Genomic DNA, 20,458 nt, shown 5'->3' with positions numbered 1-20,458 from the left:
AACCACTTGACTCTCCTTCTGATATTGCTAACCACCTCCCTAACCACTGCTTAGTTAGGGCAGCCACATGCACTGATGTTGTGTACAGAGTAGGAGCTGGTTCAAGGAGGTTGGGAGAGTTATCCTGTGCATGTAATGTAGGGACAGCAAAGACAACTGCTGCTATATTATAGGGCTTGCTCTGGACTTAGTGAACCACGGAGCTTTATTTGAAAGTGAATATAAATTTTACATTTACGTACTTTTAAGATATTAGTCTAGAGGTACTCGTTTTAAAGTAACATTTCTTAATGGAGTAATGGTATACCACCTGTAAATCTTTTAATATCTGTATCTCCAAATAATAATATTCAAAATCTAAGGGTCACAACAGTTTTATTTTCAATAGAATCTTTCAATAAAAATATTTTAAAAACTACTTCAGAAAAATGACTCAACAATTAGGGTCATAAATACTTAAAACATAGGAATGCTTTAATGAGCTTGAATTTATAAATAAGATCTGGGGAAAATGTTTCTCTTCAAGTTAAATTTTATTATCACAGGCTTTGAGATTGAGAAGACTGCAAGAAATAACCCTCCTTTCATTTCTTCCTTCCCCACTTATTTCCCTTCCTGAATCATCAGGAAAAGGAAAAAAAAAAAAAAAAACTTGCTGCCAATGAAGCATAGAAGAGAGGCAAGACAACTTTCATAGAGCTCAGAGTATGGAAAAAGGGAGGAAGCAAAGACAGAAACCCGCTCTAGTGATGTAAGCAATGCTGGTGGTAGAACAAATAGGCAAAGTTGCAAGCAACCTTCTACAAATAAATAAAAACTAAGTGTGAGTGTCCCATTCAGTCCTTCTAGCCTTGCCAAGAAAGCTGCCTAAGAAAGCTGTCAAGAAGAGAACTTTACTAACTGGACTACTCAATGTGGACTTCTGAAACTACTTTTTCTTCTACATCAGGTATTTAAATTGAGGGGAAAACAGAAATATTTTCTTTGCGTGTCATTGTACAAAGCCAGCATATAGTACTTTAAAAAGTAAAAGAGGATTCTTTGTACGTCATGGTATAATATTAAAACTCTATAAGAAATACTCAGTGATGTTGTTGTTCAGTCCCTCAGTCAAGTCTGACTCTTTGTGACCCCATGGACAGCAGCACATCAGGCTTTCCTGTCCTTCACCATCTCTGGGAGCTTGCTTAAACTCATGTCTAATGAGTTGGTGATGCCATCCAACCATCTCATCCTCTGTCATCCCCTTCTCCTCCTGCCATCAGTCTTGCCCACCATTAGGGTCTTTTTGGAGTGAGCTCTTCACATCAAGCAGTCAAAGTACTGGAGCTTCAGCTTCACTATCCGTCCTTCCAATGAATATTCAGGATTGATTTCCTTTATGATGGACTGGTTTGATCTTGAAGTCAAAGGGGATCTCAAGAGTTTTTCTCCAATATCACAGTTCAAAACCATCAATTCTTCGGCGCTCAGCCTTCTTTACGGTCCAACTCTGACATCTATACATGACCACTGGAAAAACCATAGCCTTGATTACACAAACTTTGTTGCCAAAGTAATATCTCTGCTTTTTAATATGCTGTCTAGGTTGGTCATAGCTTTTCTTTGAAGGAGCAGGCATCTTTTAATTTCACAGTGGCAGTCACCACCTGCAGTGATTTTGGAGCCCAAAAAAATTAAGTCTGTCACTGTTTCCATTGTTTTCCCATCTATTTGCCATGAAGTGATGGGAGTGGATGCCATGATCTTCATTTTTTAATGCTGAGTTTTAAGCCAACTGTTTCACTCTCCTCTTTCACCTTCATCAACAGGCTCTGTAGTTCCTCTTCACTTCCTGCCATAACAGTGGCATCATCTGCATATTTGAGGTTATTGATATTTCTCCGGGCAATCTTGATTCCAGCTTGTGCTTCATCCAGCTTGGCATTTCACATGATGTACTCTGCATACAAGTTAAATAAGCAGGGTGACAATATACAGCCTTGACACACTCCTTTCCCTATTTGGAACCAGTCTGTTGTTCCATGTCCAATTCTAACTGTTGCTTCTTGACCTGCATACAGGCATCTCAGGAGGCAGGTAAGGTGGTCTGACATTCAAATCTCTTTAAGAATTTTCCACAGTTTGTTGTTACCCAGAGTCAAAGGCTTTGGCGTAATGAGCAGATGTTTTTCTCAAACTCTCTCGCTTTTTCTATGGTACATCGAATCTTGGCAATTTGATCTCTGGTTCCTCTGCCTTTTCTGAATCCAGCTTAAACATTTTGGAGTTCTCGGTTCACATGCTGTTGGAACCTGGCTTGGAGGATTTTGAGCATTACTTTGCTAGTGTGTGAGACGAGTGCAATTGTGTGGTAGTTTGAACATTCTCTGACATTGCTCCTATTTAGGACTGGAATGAAAACTAAACTTTTCCAGTGCTGTGGCCACTGCTGAGCTTTCCAAATTGCTAGCATGTTGACTGCGGCACTCTAACAGCATCATCTTTTAGGATTTTAAATAGCTCAGCTGGAATTCCATAACCTAGACCAGCTTTGTTCATAGTGATGCTTCCTAAAGCCCACTTGACTTCACACTCCAGGATGTCTGGCTCTAGGTGAGTGATCACACCATTGTGGTTATCTGAGTAGTGGTTATCTGGATCACACCATGATGATGTGATCAGTCAACAATAGGAAAAGTTTCATACAATAAAAGCCTTACCAAAAAATATTATGTAAACTCCTTAAACATTATATTCTGTAAAATATTTAATGTTTAATGGCATGGAGAAAATATGTATAATGATTTATTAAGTGAAATTAAAAAAGCAGATTATAAGCAGAGCAGAGCATACACAAAACATACATGATTAGTTAGAATGGTAGCTCTACTTCCCCTATGAAGAATTTAGCTTTTTCCTGAAATTTAGGAAAATTAAAGAGATTTCCTATTTCTTGTGTGAAACCCGTGGCTCTCCATCTCTAGTTTTGACTGTTTTTGCTCTGAACAACCAACACTTCATCAGCAGGAGAATGAAATCTTTCCATTTCATCTACCCATATCTCTGTCTAAAAATGTGGACAGAAATGTGATACATATATGCTTTTTGATAGCTGAATTTTCATTATCCAATGAATTTCATTAGCCATCTCCTCATAGAAATACAGCTGCCAACTTTTTTCTCTTTTCTTTTCCTCATTTATAATTGCCAGTGTTTCTGTAAATGAAAATCTTTTATTAAAACAGAGGCCAGTTAAATGCTGTTTGCTTTCCTGCCCAATATCTAAGCTTAATGTCCAATGGCACATTAATAATGAAATATTAAAATTTCTTTGTAGGCACACAGACATACTTTGCAATACTCCAAAAATCTACTGATAAATAATTAGTGTATAAAATAGCAGAATCTGGCTTAGAAAATTCCATAAAGAAAGGAAAAGTCTAAATATCTTTGATTTAGAATCAGGAAGTTCAAGAGTTGCTAATGCTATGTAACACTTACTAAGCACCTCTGCTAAGGAATGGGGAGACAGCCATATAAAAATGACTGGTTCCCCAAAATCTTTTACACATAATCTCAAATGGGAAAGAGTGGTGTTCCTTAGGAAGATAGGTTCTTAGAAGCAGTATGTTCAGGGCTACAGGCTCCACTGACTCCCTAATTAGCCTTTTGTCCTCTGAGAGGAAGACATATGCCTTTACACCCACCCCAGGTTAAAGAAGGGTGATTGTTAGTACTGATATAGCTCCATGTTTCTCAAATCTTATTAAGCTACTTTGCACTTGGTTCAACCTCATAATATGAACTGTCATAGCAACTCATTCAACTGCTTCCCACATAGAAGTTTATAGTCTATTTTTAATTGAAACTTCATCTAAGTCACAGAAGAACTGACAAAATACAAAAGCTCAGCTGGAAACGCATTTCTGAAATTATCTTTATGGTTTGTTGAGGGAGAGAGGAAAGGCAACTCTATTTCAAAGAAATTAATAAATGAGATTTTTGACCTTTTAGGTTAAAAAATCAACTTCAGAAGCAGAAAGATAATATCTCAATATCTATTTATGTTCTACAATTTAAAAATCTCCCTGCCTTTATATCTATTCCTTCTTATATCAAGAAAATTATTTTAAAGTGGAAAATAAACATGTAACATCTAAGCCTTTTTTCCCTATTAAGAGAAAAATATGAATTATTTAAAAGATCTTAGTGTGCAACCATACCAGGCAATAATTCAGACACTCTACCTTCTGCTCAAAACAAATAACATTCTTTGCTAAATGTTAGCAAATTTCCTTAACATGACTACAAAATATTTCTAACATAATACACACCTTTTCCCAAAAGATATTTATAGTTTTCCCCTCTTCTAGTCATTGACTTACTCTATTATCTAAAAGCAATTATCAGTATGATCTAAAAGTTACCATTTGTTAACCTTATGAATGGTTGTTTTGATGAAAACTATTCTTTTAAAAAAAGTAAAAAGTTTTAATTATTCCCATACTCAACCTATCATTGTCAGTCATCCTAGAGATATATCACAATTTCATAGAAGTCACATGTAAATTCTTCCTGTCTCTGTATCCCCACACCCTTTCCTCTTCTCTCCCTCTTTCTCAACCTTTGTATACATATACACAAACACACACACACACACTCCCATAGAGTTGCAGAAAGTTAAGATTATTTTTGCTTTGGAACTTTTCATTCTCAAACTGCACCTTTAAAGAAAGTGATATAAACACTGAGAAAAGGCCGTACATTAAATTTCCAGGCCATATATTAAATTTGCTCTGACACTGAAATTATCCATGTGAATAAATTCTCCAAGTAAAGACCTCATCAATAATTAAAATACTGATGAAAGGATATTAGCCAAGAAGAAAAAAATGTCATGATAAAAACCTGAGGTGAAATAAGGACAAGATTTTCTACAGAAAACATACATGCACATTATTTCAGCCTTTATAAATTCCATTAATATGAGGCTATCATGTTCATTTAACAATATTCACTAACAGACTACCACACACAGACACTACAACAAATGAAGTATAAAAAGACGAATTTTTCAAGAATCTTCTTGATGCTTAGAAATTATACACATCCAATTTAATTTTAAAATATTCTCAATTTTCCTACCAAGTCCATGGCAAAGTTGAAATATTTTAATTCAATGAAAACCAGAGAAGCAATTCTGAAAAAAGAAAGCCTGTTGTCAGAGCACTATTCATAATCACAATGAATATTTTTTCCTCTGGAATTAATCCTTAATCATTTCGGAAATGCATGTTTCTTAAAACTAAGTAGATCCCCATAACTAGGAAAACACAGCTTTCAAGAAAGACAAAAGTTGAAGAAATTGGGAAATGGAGGGCTACAAAATTGTAACTAAGAACACTTAAGATGTTCCCACTGAACTAAACACCTCTGTTCTTCCAAAAGGATTCTGAACAACTAACAGGCACCAAGTACATCTTCTACAGTCCTTTCATAACAGTCATTACTCAGACTAAAGACAAACTTTCTTTGGCAAATCATTCGTTAACTGCCGTGTTAGTCACTCAGTCGTGTCCAACTCTTGGCGTCCCTATGGACTGTAGCCCCCCAGGCTCCTCTGTCCATGGGCATCTCCAGGTAAGAACATCAGAGTGAGGAGCCATTTTCCTCTCCAGGATATCTTCCCAACCCAGGGATCAAACCTGGGTCTACCTGCACTGCAGGCAGATTCTGAGCCACCAGGGAAGCCTAAATCTATAACGCACAGAGCAACTAGTTCTCTCAGATCCTAACAATCTGGACTTGCAAAGTTCTGGGCCTCATGGACCATTCCAAAATCCTAAGACATGTAGAGGAGATTTTCTTTAAAAAAATGACTGGGTACAATCCTGAAAAACCTAGGAATCTGTATATAAATGGGGCTCTCATAGAAATTTTGCTTCATTTTGTTTAGTTTTGACATATGTGCAACAGAGGAAAGATAATGGTAAACATCACATCCTATGCAGATGAAACATAAATGTTAATTTAGAAAATTCACTTTCTAAATAATTTAGAAAATTAAAGGTAAACTAGAATAGTGCTAACTACAACAGTAGTGGTCTTTAGAGTGAATATCATTCATTCATGTCAGGAAAGTGGCATTTTAAAGTTCTAAAGTCCCAAAGGTGAGAAAGCAAAATTTAAGCATAATTTCGTATAATAACCATGAAAGCTTAAAGTCCAAGGATTATGACCCCATTTTTACACAAACACTAGGTCTACTGGAATACACAAAGTTAATGATCTACTAAAAGCAAGGGACATAAATAAGACATCTTAAAATCTTTGAAAGATATACACATGGACACACTTATCCAAAGAGACTAACAAAACTGAATACAATTAAATTATAAGGGAGAATGAATAAGCAGTTCTTTGTGTGTATTTATGCCTACTTCTTTTTAACTTCTGAAGAATAATAAATTTTTAAAGTAAATTTAGTAAAATTTATTAAACTTAATAAAATCTAATTCTGGATCCAGAATCAAGCAATGTTTAAATCCAAGTGAAAATAAAAATTCTTAATGGGGAACGAGGATGGAACAACGGTTTACAAAAGTATATGCTTATAATAAATATGAAGCCAGAAAAAGCAGCATAATTTAGGGAACTTAGCTTACAAAAAAGCAAAAGTTAGAGTCCCCAGTTTTTTTATTCACATATATATAAGCATTTATATATTAATTATAAAGAACAATTATATATACATAAATATAAAGAATCTGAGCTTATAAATGGGCTTCCTAGATGGTGCAGAGGTAAAGGATCTGCCTGCCAATGCAGGACAAGTAGGAGATACAGGTTCAATCCCTGGGTTGGGAAGACTCCCTGGAAAAGGAAATGGCAATCCACTCCAGTATTCCTGCCTAGGAAATCCCACGGACAGTCTGGTGGGCCCCAGTCCATGTCGTCGCAAACGAGCTGGACATGACTGAGCATGCAGCTAGCAAATAGGAGAGAGGGAAAAATTGTACCATGGACCAAAAAAAGGCAGGCAGGGCCATATTGCACAATGCTCAAGGAATAACAGTACTCTATGACAGTGAACAGCCCCCACAGAACTTTCCCAAAGATTCTTTAGTCTACATTTATGAGCAGAGTTGGCATTTTTACCAAATTAAAAGATACCCAATTAAAGCTGAATTTCAAATAAATGGTAAACAATTTTTTAGCATATTTTTGCAATGCAATATTGGGGACATACACATGCTAAAAAATTATGAGTTGTTATTTGAAATTCAATTTTAACCAAAAATTCTCTACTTTATCTAGAGATTCTAGTTTGGATGCTTAGTATTTGCCATTTACTGAATCTAGTTCCTTCTGAACAAATGAAAACAGCATCAAAACTTGAAAATCCAGGATCCTAACTCCAAAGAGACTAGCAGAGGATTACAGTTTAAAGGATTACAGAAGCGAAATATCTTATTTCTTGTTTGCTAGTATAAAGAATGGAGACCTGTCACACCACCTCTGTGACCTTGGGCAAAACACTCCACAGCTAGTTTCATATAGTACTTCAGTTCAGTTTGGTCGCTCAGTCATGTCCGGCTCTTTGTGACCCCATGAACTGCAGCATGCCAGGCCTCTCTGTCCATCACCAGCTCCCGGAGTCCACCCAAACCCATGTCCATTGTGCCAGTGAGGCCAACCAATGATCTCATCTTCTGTTGTCCCCTTCTCCTCCTGCCCTCAATCGTTCCCAGCATCAGGGTCCTTTCAAATAAGTCAGCTCTTCACATCAGGTGGCCAAAGTATTGGAGTTTCAGCTTCAACATCAATCCTTCCAATGAACACCCAGGTCTGATTTCCTTTAGGATGGACTGGCTGGATCTCCCTGCAGTCCAAGGGACTCTCAAGAGTCTTCTTCAACACCACAGTTCAAAAGTATCAATTCTTCTGCACTCAGCTTTCTTTATCGTCCAACTCTCACATCCATACATGACTACTAAAAAATCATAGCCTTGACTAAATGGACCTTTGTTGACAAAGTAATGTCTCTGCTTTTGAATATGCTGTCTAGGTTGGTCATAACTTTCCTTCCAAGGAGTAAGCATCTTTTAACTTCATGGCTGCAATCAACATCTACAGTGATTTTGGAGCCCAAAAAAATAAAGTCAGCCACTGTTTCCCCATCTATCTGCCATGAAGTGATGGGACCAGATGCCATGATCTTAGTTTTCTGAATATTGAGCTTTAAGCCAACTTTTTCACTCTCCTATTTCACTTTCATCAAGAGGCTTTTTACTTCCTCTTCACTTTCTGCCATAAGGGTGGTGTCATCTGCATATCTGAGGTTATTGATATTTCTCCCGGCAATCTTGATTCCAGCTTGTGCTTCTTCCAGCCCAGCGTTTCTCATGATGTACTCTGCATAGAAGTTAAATAAGCAGGGTGACAGTATACAGCCTTGACGTACTCCTTTCCCTATTTGGAACCAGTGTGTTGTTTCATGTCCAGTTCTAACTGTTGCTTCCTGACCTGAATACAGGTTTCTGAAGAGGCAGGTCAGGTAATCTGGCATGCCCATCTCTTAAAGAATTTTCCACAGTTTATTATGATCTACACAGTCAAAGGCTTTGGCATAGTCAATAAAGCAGAAATAGATGTTTTTCTGGAACTCCCTTGCTTTTTTGGTGATCCAGCGGATGTTGGCAATTTGATCTCTGGTTCCTCTGCCTTTTCTAAAACCAGCCTGAACACCTGGAAGTTCTTGGTTCACATATGCTGAAGCCTGGCTTGGAGAATTTTGAGCATTACTTTACTAGCGTTTGAGATGAGTGCAATTGTGTGGTAATTTGAGCATTCTTTGGCATTGCCCTTCTTTGGGATTGGAATGAAAACTGACCTTTTCCAGTCCTGTGGCCACTGCTGAGTTTTCCAAATTTGCTGACATGCTGAATGCAGTGCTTTCACAGCATTATCTTTTAGGCTTTGAAATAGCTCAACTGGAATTCCATCACCTCCAACAGCTTTGTTCCTAGTGACGCTTTCTAAGGCCCACCTGATTTCACATTCCAGGATGTCCGGCGGTAGGTGAGTGTGAGTGATCACACCTTCATGATTATCTGGGTCGTGAAGATCTTTATTGTACAGTTCTGTGTATTCTTGCCACCTATTCTTAATATCTTCTGCTTCTGTTAGGTCCATACCATTTCTGTCCTTTATTGAGACCATCTTTGCATGAAATGTTCCCTTGGTATCTCTAATTTTCTTGAAGAGATCTCTAATCTGTCCCATTTTATTGTTTTCCTTTATTTCTTTGCATTGATTGCTGAAGAAGGTTTTCTTATCTATCCTTGCTATTCTTTGGAATATATTACTTAAAGGTAAAAAAAAAAACTGGATGAAAAACTGACAACAATATATGTGAAGCATCTTATGACCATAAATACTGACGTTACCTGAATACATTCTTGCAGCTTTACAGCAAACATTCATGTGATATTGTCATGTGAAATTTGTTTGCCTTACAGGCTTCCACTAATCTCCTGAGATCTTTTATATATATAAAAGCTTCCCTGGTAGCTCAGATGGTAAAGAATCTGCCTGCAATGCAGGAGACCCAGATTTGATCTCTGAGCCAATGAGATCCCCTGGAGAAGGGAATGGCTACCCACTCTAATATTCTTGCTGGGAAAATTCCATGGACAAATGAGCCTGGTGGGCTACAGTCCATGGGGTCACAGACAGTTGGACATGACTGAGCAACTAACATGTTCATATATTTATACACACATTGATACATATACACGCATATATATAATAACAAAAGTATTCATAAAAATGCTTTTATGAATTAATTTCATATTCATAAAATATGATGAAATTACCATGACATTGATTAAATTGCCATGACTACAAATTTAGGATCATACTAAAGGTAATAACTAAAATCATCCTCTTCTGCCAAGCAAAATTTCCTTTGGCTTATTGATTTAATAATTCTATTCCTAAAAATTAATTCTCTTTCCCTCTATAAATCAAAGCTTTAGTATTATAATTATTGCACTAAGACCTGTACCTAATTTTTTTGCATGCTATCAATTAAACTGAAATGTGCTGATGTGTTTATTAAAACAATCTACTACAACGATTCCAAATAGGTAAGGCAAATGTTGCTTTCAAGAAGACTACACTCAAGGCACTATGTAAGTACTCTGTAGACAAGTCAGTTCCTCAACTAGTGGTTGTAACAAAGCATAATTAATCCTCTCACAATCCTCTCCATTGCACTTACTTAAAAATCTATTTAACAACCAAAATCTACTTTGCTGTCAGATCTGCTCTGTGTAACAATTTAAATCAGAAACACTCTGCTTAACTTGCTACATTAGTCTAAAAGCAGCAAGGAGCTCTCTTTTCTGAGAGAAAAAAAAAAGTTGCAGGAAAAAGGTAAGGTTAAAAACTGAAAATTGGATAGTTCTGTTTTTTGGGAAATAAGTTTTCTACAAAAAAAAAGAAGATTCATACTGATAAATTACAGAGCCAAAAATACAGTATTTATGAGGCATTTATGGCAAGATCAGCTAATAAATTAATAACATTCTAGCCAGATTTTAAAAAGAAGTTGTTAGTCATTCCCTAACTTCAGACTATACTACAAAGCTATGTCAAAACAGTATGGTACTGACACAAAAACAGATACATAGATCAACAGAACAAGGTAGAGAGCCCAGAAATAAATCCAAATGCCATGGTCAATTAATCTATGACAAAGGAGGCAAGGATATAAAATGGAGAAAAGACAGTCTCTTTAGTAAGCAGTGCTGGGAAAACTGGACAGTTACAAGTAAATGAAAGAAATTAGAATGTTCGCTAACACCATATAAAAAAATAAATTCAAAATGAATTAAAGATCTAATAAGATCTTTATTATTTGATGAGATGAGATATTAGATGTAAGATGAAATGGTGTAACACTCGTAGAAGACAACATAGGTAGAACACTCTTTGACATAAATTGCAGCCAGTATTTGTTTAGATCTCGCTACTAATGCAAACAAAAGCAACAATAAACAAATGGAACCTAATTAAACTTAAGAGCTTTTGCACAGCAAAGGAAACCATTGACAAAATGAAAAGACAACCTCCTGAATGGGAAAAGATATTTGCAAATTGTATGACCAATAAGAGACTAATATCCAACATATATAAACAGCTCATATAACTTAACCTCAAAAAACAAACACCCTGATTAAAAAATGGGCAGAAGAGCTGAATAGACATTTTTCCAAGAGGACGTGCAGATAGTTAACAGTCTCATGAAGAGATCGCAACATCACTAATCATCAGGGAAATGTAAATCAAAACCACAATGAACTAGCACCTATCATCTGTCAGAGTGGCTATGATATGATCAAAAAGAACACAAATTACAAATGCTGGCAAGGATGTGGAGAAAAAGTACCCTGGTACACTATTGGTGGGGATGTAAATTGGCACAGCCACTCTGGAAAACAGTATGGAGCTTTCTTCAAAAGCTAAAAATAGAACTAACATATGACCTTGCAATTCCACTCCTGGATAAATATTCAAGAAAAGAAAAAACTACTAACTCAAAATGATGCATGCACCCCAATGTTCATAACATCATTATTTACAATTTCCAAGGTATAGAAACAAACTGTCATCAACAGATAAATAGATAAAGAAGATGTGGTATACAGACACAATAGAACATTATAAGCCATTAAAAAACATGATATAAGTCAGACAGAGAAAGATATTGATATCACTCATATATGGACTAAAAACTACAACAACCTAGTGAATAAAGCAAACAAACAAAAAAAAGCAGCAGACTCAGCAGCTCTGTTTACAATAGGCAGGGCATAGAAGCAACCTAAATGTCTATCAACAGAGAACTAGATAAAGAAAATGTGGTACATAAATATATATAATAGAATATTACTCAGCCATAAAAAGAAATGAAATTGGATCACTTGTAGAGACGTGAATGAACCTAGAAAGGGTCATACAGAGTGAAGTCAGTCAGAAAGAGAAAAACAAGTAGTGCATTAACTCATATATATGGAATCTAGAGAAATGGTATAGATGACCTTGTTTGCAAAGGAGAAACAGAGACACAAACATTGAGAACAAAGGTATCGATACCAAGGGGGAAAAGCATGGGGTAGGAGGAATTGGGAGATTGGGATTGATACAGATATGCTATTAATACTATGTATAAAGTAGACAACTGTTGGGAACATACTGTGTAGCACAGGGAACTCTATTTGATGTACTGTGATGTCCTAAATGGGAGAGAAATTCAAAAAGGGGATAAATGTATATGTATGGCTGATTCATTCTGCTAGGCAGCAGAAGTTAACACAACATTGTAAAGCAACTATACTGCAATAAAAATAAAAAGAAGCAGACTCACAGATACAAAGGACAAACTAGCAGTTACAAGTGGGCAGAGGAAGAAGGGAAGGGCAAAATGGTGTAAGGGGAAAAGAGGGTTATTATGGAATTAGGTGAAATCATGTGTGTGAAACTTCTAAAAAATTGTAAAGCACTTAAGAATTTAAAGAATCTTTCATCCAATTAGCAAAGTGAAAAAATTCAAAGGAATGGATTAAGAACTATTTTTAAAGATTTTAGCAAATGACAGTCTAATAATCAAGATATATTTTATTACATCACTTGTTAAAAACATTTAAGTGCCTATTCAGTTTCATAAGACCAAGGAAAACACTCTTAAAGATCCTAGTAAACGATCTGAAAAAAAGCAACTGAAAACTGTTAGCTCTGTTACCCACCTCTCCTCTAACCCTATTCATGTACTATGAGCAACTCAAATGTGAATATTACATAGGTTCATAAACAGGGGACAGCTGAATATTGAAATTTCAATATTGAATATTGAAAATATTCAAAGAAAACTACAAACCAAGTTCTGTGGGATTCAAAAGGTGGAGGAAATTATATTCATGTGGAGGTAAGGCATCTGAACTAGGTCTTAAAACACAGCTAGTATTTTAACAGATGGAAATAGTCAAGAGAACTTCAAAACAGACAGAGGCTTAAGTAAGAGCATGAATACAGGAAAACATGGGATATTTGGAAGCGGAAAGAATGGAGGTTGGTACGAACAGGAATCTGCCAAGCCTTTCTGAAATGGACCAGATAATAAATATTTTAATCTTTGTGGGCCATATTGTGTCTGTTACAACCACTTATTCTGACCTTCTGGTACAAAAGCATCCTTAACAATAGTCAATGAATGAGTGTGGCTGTACTCCATTAAAATTTTATTTACAGACATTGAAATTTGAATTTCATGAAACTTCTCATGTCATTAAGATATTCTTCTTTTGACTTTTTCTCACCATTAAAGCATAAAAAACCATTAGCCTTCAGGCCACATAGAAGCAGGCAGTGAACTAGACTTGGATGGCAGGTTGTAAATTGTCAACTCCCATTTGAAATTCCCAATAAATTGGGACCCGATGACAAAGTTTCAATTTTCTAAAAATTTAACTATATCTAAATACTTTCAAAGTTTATTACTTTTTTTTTTTTTTTTTTTTTTTACTTACAACTGATTTTATTTTAAAGAACAGCAGGTCAGAAAAAGAACTTCAAGACTTCATTTTTAACCATCCTTAATCTTACTTCTTATATACGTCAATAGGCCTATGTTCTCTTGATGTTTAATTGCACTCAATGTTTAGGCATTAAATTGCTTTTCTTAATTTTCTACTAGGTCTCCTTAAGTCCTTCCTGCTTCTCTTTGTATAGCTTAACTAATTATCAGTCAGTCAGTCAGTTCAGTCGCTCAGTCATGTCTGACTCTTTGTGACCCCATGAACTGCAGCACACCAGGCCTCCCTGTCCGTCACCAACTCCCAGAGTCCACCCAAACCCATGTCCATCGAATTGGTGATGCCATTCAACCATCTCATCCTCTGTTGTCCCCTTCTCCTCCTGCCTTCAATCTTTCCCAGCATCAGGGTCTTTTCAAATGAATCAGCTCTTCGCATCAGGTGGCCAAAGTATTGCAGCTTCAGCTTCAACATCAGACCTTCCAATGAACACCCAGGACTGGTCTCCTTTAGGATGGACAGGTTGGATCTCCTTGCAGTCCAAGGGACTCTGAAGAGTCTTCTCCAATACCACACTTCAAAAGCATCAATTCTTCAGCACTCAGCTTTCTTTATCGTCCAACTCTCACATCCATACATGGCTACTGGAAAAACCATAGCCTTGACTAGATGGACCTTTGCGGACAAAGTAATGTCTCTGCTTTTGAATATGCTGTCTAGGTTGGTCATAACTTTCCTTCCAAGGAGTAAGCGCCTTTTAATTTCATGGCTGCAGTCACCATCTGCAGTGATTTTGGAGCCCCCCCTCCCAAATTAAGTTAGCCACTGTTTCCGGTGTTTCCCCATCTATTTGCCATGAAGTGATGGGACTGGATCCCATGATCTTAGTTTTCTGAATGTTGAGCTTTAAGCCAACTTTTTCACTCTCCTCTTTCACTTTATCATTATTTAGTTTTTGTTTTCTACACAGACTTTATCTTGAAGTCTCTTGGAGTTTTTAAACAACAATAATTGCAGTCCATTTCACTGTATTTTTTATTTTAAGATACTCTAGTCATTGCCTCCACCTTTTGAATTTGAATACTTTAGAATTTTACCAAGAATCCTGAAAGTTTTATTACTGAAACAAAAACATCTTTACCCCAAATTCATCTATTTTCATCTCCTGGAATTATTAACGATCTTTGGCCACGGTAGAAAAGTTTCATCCATATGGATCCCATAACATCAAATCCAAAAAATTTTCCATATTCAAAAAAATACAGTACAGTTAACTTGGGCAAGGGCAGCAAACCCCAAAACTTCAGCAAGTAAATTAATCAAATATAATCATATGTTTATTAGAAATAAAAAGAACTGCTCAGTGGGACACAAATCCTTCACATATGTGCCTTATAATGCAATATACCAAAATCAGAAGAAAATCATTTTGAAATCATTTCAAAAATTACTTTGTCCAAGTGGATTAAGAGAATAAAAGATACAATATGGCAGACACACCTTGAAACAAACTGCAATTAAAAACCACCATTCACTTTCAAATCTAATACTTAGATTTTATTCTTTACCTTGTAATTAAAGATCTGATTTTGTTTCCTGCAATAGGACACAACACTGCAAAAGGCTAAATATTATCCACAGTTCACCAAAGTACAGCTAGTAGCTGTTAGGAAAAAAAAGCAAGGAAGTACCTATTTATGACAAATGATTCATTTTTTATGAAACAAAATACTCAATGTGACACAAAAGTCCTCTCAGAGGGAAAGAGATTGATGCTGAGAGCAATTTTAATAACGGCTGTTAATGTCAATTATGTGTTTACCAGGAACCAGGCGCTGTTATTTGTACTTTACATGTCGTAACTCTCACAACAACCCTATGAGGTAGGTGCTATTATTATTCTCATTTTATAGATCTGAAACTCAGTGACAGCGAATAACTTGTCCAAACTAGAAAGATGCAAAGCTGCAAGAAACTCAGGCAATCTGGCTTCAGACCCTGAACTCTTAAGCACTACACTGTTACAGTGTAAAACAAAACAAAACTGTATTTGAGACAAAGGACTATGGCTTTACAAATTGGGATTCAAAACACTTTAATTTTCAACTGTGGGAGGTTACATATAATTTCAAGCACAGTAAGGTTTAGTGTTTAATCATATTACAAACATTTCACATTATTACTTAGTAACAAGGCTAATATTTACTAGTCAACAAATGGTTGAAAGCTGTCTTAAAATGATGCATGAGTATTACTTTGAAAATGTGACAATTCAACATAATGAATATATTAAGTAGGCATGAACTGATGAGTGGCAGACGAAAAGAGCACTGCTATACTTTACAATTTAGATCATTAGTTCTCCAAGTGTGGTTTCCAAGTCAACAACATCAGGACTGAAGAATCCAACTCCTGGTGAAAAATCCATGTATGCTTTGTGATTGCCTGTGGGCAGATCTAGAAAATGCTTTACCAGGAAAAATGAAGAAAGTCACATTCTCAACACCAGATCTGATGCACAGCCAATGCACTGCAATGAGTAAATGGAGTTGCACTCAAGGACTCAGGCCCCCTGGCCAATCATACTGTTTCCCTGGCTTGACTCTTTCATTTTGGCTAGTTGCTTTAATTGCTTCTCCAACACTTGGCAGCTCAGGGCACTCTCTTACCAGCTCAGTTAAGGAGCTGAGAAGCATCACCTGGGAACTTAATAAAAAAATAAATAAATAAAGCAAAACCTTGGGCCCTATTCCAATTCAAACAGAAATTCTGGGGGTGCAGCCCAGCATTTTGAGCTTTCATAACTCATCAAGCTTTGAGAATACTCTTTCAGGGAGACACCCTCCTTCCTTCCAGATATATAAATGATTCCTAGTTATTTCTTGGGGCATTTCCTAAGAGCACTTACAAGAGGAATGATCAAATTCATGGGTCACAAACTTCTGAAAAAATAATCTAAGGTTTATCTCGTCTCCCTTGCCCCATCATCTTTCCAAAAGTTTTGTGTTAGCCTTTAAGATCCTTATTTGTATTCCTTTTATGGAATAAGGCAAATTCTTTTTTTAAACTTACAGTAAACTGCAGAAGAAAACATATAGTATACCAGCATTCACACAAGGTTTAAAAGCATTCAAATTGCTAAATACTATTCAAGGACAGATATAAAGACACATAGGAATGACAGATGTAAACTTTTTCTAAACAGTGATTACCTTTAGGCAAAAAGGAGGAAAGATGACACCAGAGAGGAGTACACAGGGGGCTTCCATTACATTTGTAATACTTAACTTCTTAAGCTCAGTTGTAGATATACAGATGTTTACATTATTCTCTATAGATTTTTATGAGGTTTTAGAAACAACTCATAACATACCAACACTTGATATAAATGGTGCCAAGTGGCCTGTATTCCTAAATTTACTTTTCTCATGCCATGCTATGCTTTTGGTGTCCGTGTTGAGGAAGAGTTTGTCTTTCACTACTTTTTGATGCTTCACAGTGTACCATCTACATGAGACATTTCTATTATTAGTTATGTACTTACATACTCTATTCATAGCTGAATCATACAATAAACTATCACTTTTCTATTTCCGTTTCCATATTGTTTCTCCCAGCCCCAGAGTTCATAGTTGTCCTGTTTCTTTACTTAGTTTTCTACATACCCAAAACTCTTCCCTAATTTTATAAATCTCTTCTCAGTAGATACCAATACTCTCAATATTTTATCAACTTGAAAAAAAATATCTCCCCAGATCCTTCTGAATTCTGATTTGAATTGGCTGCTCAACAGACCTCCCATTCAGCTATCAGGTTAAAATTTTCCTTTTCCTCAACCAGAGGGTTCTCTGTACCTCTCTTTCATGGTAGGTCTTCTCTCTGCAGTATCTTATGCCTTTCTCTTTGTTTTTGCATACTTTCATGGTGAACATTTCACAGTAGCTTGAGAAAGGACGAATGGAGACCTAGCACATCTTAAAATGTTATTAATCTGTGTTCATATTTGTTAATTTTTGCTGGGTATAGAATTCTAGGTTGGAATTATCCCTCACATATTTGAAAGTGTTGTTCCATTGTCTTCTTCCACCTTTTTATCCAATATGTTGGACATCTGGTGTTTTCTATCATTCTGGAACCTCATGAACATGTTTGTGAATTATTTATTTCCTATTCTCTATTTTTATCTTCTAAAACTCTTTCAAAAAGTAAGATTGATCGATTGGTTGGTTGATTTTTGCTTTGGCCATGCCCCACATCATGGCATGTGGGATCTTAGTTCCCTGACCAGAGACTGAACCTGTACTCCTTACAGTGGAAGCTTGACGTCTTTACCACTGGACTGCCAGGAAAGTCATTCTCCTAGACCACTTACTATTCAAGTATTGGACCTTTTAGACTATCTAATATTTTTCCTCTATTGTTTACAGAATTAACTTATACAAAGTACAGAAAAGCATGCAGGTCAAAAGATTTTTACATTTACATTCAAGGTATAAAACCTAGGAAGACACATTCATATTAATACACCATCCTATACTATACCCACCTCTGACTGATAGCCACTATTCTACCCAAGACCATAGTTTTAATTATTCTTGAAATTCATATAAATAGACACATGCATTATATAGTTGTGACTTATTTCTTTCACTCAATAATTGCACTTTCAGATTCACTCATGTTATTGTGTATGGCAAGTTTGTTATTCTTAATGCTATGACCTAATTCTATTAAATTATCTACTCTATTTTCTACCTCTTTGTATTTATGAATACTTGCTGGGGGACTTCCTCAACTTCATTTTATAACTCTTTATACAATAATTTTTTAATTTTGCTTTTTTAAAAAAGTCTGTTTGCTCATTTTAATTCCCTGAATGTTCCTACTTACAGGAACATATATGTGTGTGTATAAGTATACTATTTTGTCCATCTCTTATATCTCAAGATATTTAGTTTATTCTATTTTCATGTTTGCTCTTTTCTCTGCACATGATCCATGTTCTCCAAGTGGTTTTTTATCTGATTGGTTTGGCCTTATTTTTTTTAAGTTAAATGTTTCCTTCTAATACCTAATGATATTTAATAGTAGGGTACTTCCCCAGCTCTGCAGAACAGTGCCAAAAGACTCACTTCTTTCTTGCCTCATCCACAAGATCCATGGGAGGTACTGCATGAGGGGGAGTGGTAAACAGCTGGCAGAAGAGCAGCTGAGGCTCTCAGAGGGCATTAACGGGATGTAAATCCTACAAATGCACCACAGATTCTATTAGGAAGGTGGTCCATGAACTGCTGTGGATGCCTCAGTGGAGGATCCCATCAATTGTTCCCCAGCTGACAACCCCAATTTTCTCTGCACCTCAACCACACACACTCCCACCTGGTCTCCAGCCCCATGTGAACAACCCCAATGCTCTAACAGGCTGCTAGCGCACATGTGAAGAGAACTGGCCCACCTCTACAGGACTGGGAAAAACCACACAGACCCACATGGTCAGCACTGCTCTAGGGAAAGTAAGCAAACAAGAGACTGTAAGCATCCAGTACAACTTTGTAGGGTCAAAAGAAGTCACACAAGTGTAAGAATTCTACCAGAAGAGGGAACAAGAAGTGTTAAATAGGCATATCCATAGAAAAGGTCTGAGAAATATGCACAAATATATATACATAAATAAATGAATGTGATACAAAATGAATGTGATACGCCATGTTAAAAGAATAAAATTTAAAAACTGCATGTCGTCTTAATAGGTGCAGAGAAAGCACTAGAAAATTTAAACATCCTTTCACAATAAGGATGAATTTGTCATGATGAAGTTTGTTTACTTCCTCTCAACAAACTGTATACATAACTCAACATATATAGAGGCCATATGTGACAAGTCCATAGCTAAAATCATATGAGTAGTAAAAAGTTCAAATCTTTTCCTTTAAGATCAGGAACAAGACAAAGATATCTAACCTCGACATTCCTAATTCAACACAGTGCTGCTGCTGCTGCTAAGTCACTTCAGTCGTGTCCAACTCTGTGCGACCCCATAGATGGCAGCCCCCCAGGCTCCCCCGTCCCTGGGATTCTCCAGGCAAGAACACTGGAGTGGGTTGCCATTACCTTCTCCAATGCATGAAAGTGAAAAGTGAAAGTGAAGTCGCTCAGTTGTGTCCAACTCTCAGCGACCCCATGGGCTGCAGCCTACCAGGCTCCTCTATCCATGGGATTTTCCAGGCAAGAGTACTGGAGTGGGTTGCCATTGCCTTCGAATTCAACATAGTACTGAAGTCCTAATGGACCAATTCAGCAAGAAAAAAAATTCAAATCAGAAAGAAGTGTCTCCGTTTGCAGGTGACATGATCCTACATATAGAAAATCATGAAAATTCACAAAAAAAATAGAATTATTAAACAAACTCAGTAAAGTTTCAGGATATAAAATTGCTACCTAAAAATCAGTTGAACATATGCCAACAATGAACTATCTGAAAAAAAAATTTTAAAGCAATCCCATTTGTCATTTCAAACCTATAAGATAGGAGGTGAAAGATCTGTACACTGAAAACTATAAAATATTGATGAAAGAAACTGAAAAAGACATATAACTGAAAAAATATGCTATGTCCATGGATCAAAAAAATTAATATTGTTGTTAAAATGTCCATACTACTCAAAGTCATCTATAGATTCATTGCAGGTGGATATAGATTCTTTACCAGCTGAGTCACAGGGGAAGCCCCACAGATTCATTGCAATCCCTATCAAATTCCAAAACATTTTTCATAAAAATAGAAAAAAAATCCAAAATTTATATTCAACCACAGAAGACTTCAAATAGATAAATCAATCATAACAGCAAAAAAAAAAAAAAAAAAAGGAGGCATCACA

General features: G+C 36.3%; 1 protein-coding gene across 5 annotated transcripts in view; it reads right to left on the bottom strand.

Annotated features, from left to right (window-relative positions):
- RABGAP1L (RAB GTPase activating protein 1 like) overlaps positions 1-20,458 on the bottom strand; it is a 677,120-nt gene that overhangs the window by 344,923 nt on the left and 311,739 nt on the right. The window contains exon 14 of one of the 5 annotated variants that reach the window (XM_061160754.1): positions 15,800-16,286. The exons of the other annotated variants lie outside the window; for them this stretch is intronic. Coding sequence (XP_061016737.1) covers positions 16,254-16,286 — 33 coding nt within the window. The 3' untranslated portion in view covers positions 15,800-16,253. Of the gene's footprint in view, positions 1-15,799; positions 16,287-20,458 lie in introns of those variants that run through there. 5 annotated transcript variants of the gene reach the window in all.

The sequence above is a fragment of the Dama dama genome, chromosome 14 (genome assembly GCF_033118175.1).
Source record: "Dama dama isolate Ldn47 chromosome 14, ASM3311817v1, whole genome shotgun sequence".
NCBI classification, from domain to species: Eukaryota; Metazoa; Chordata; class Mammalia; order Artiodactyla; family Cervidae; genus Dama; species Dama dama.
This window is presented reverse-complemented; position numbering and strand designations above follow the sequence as displayed.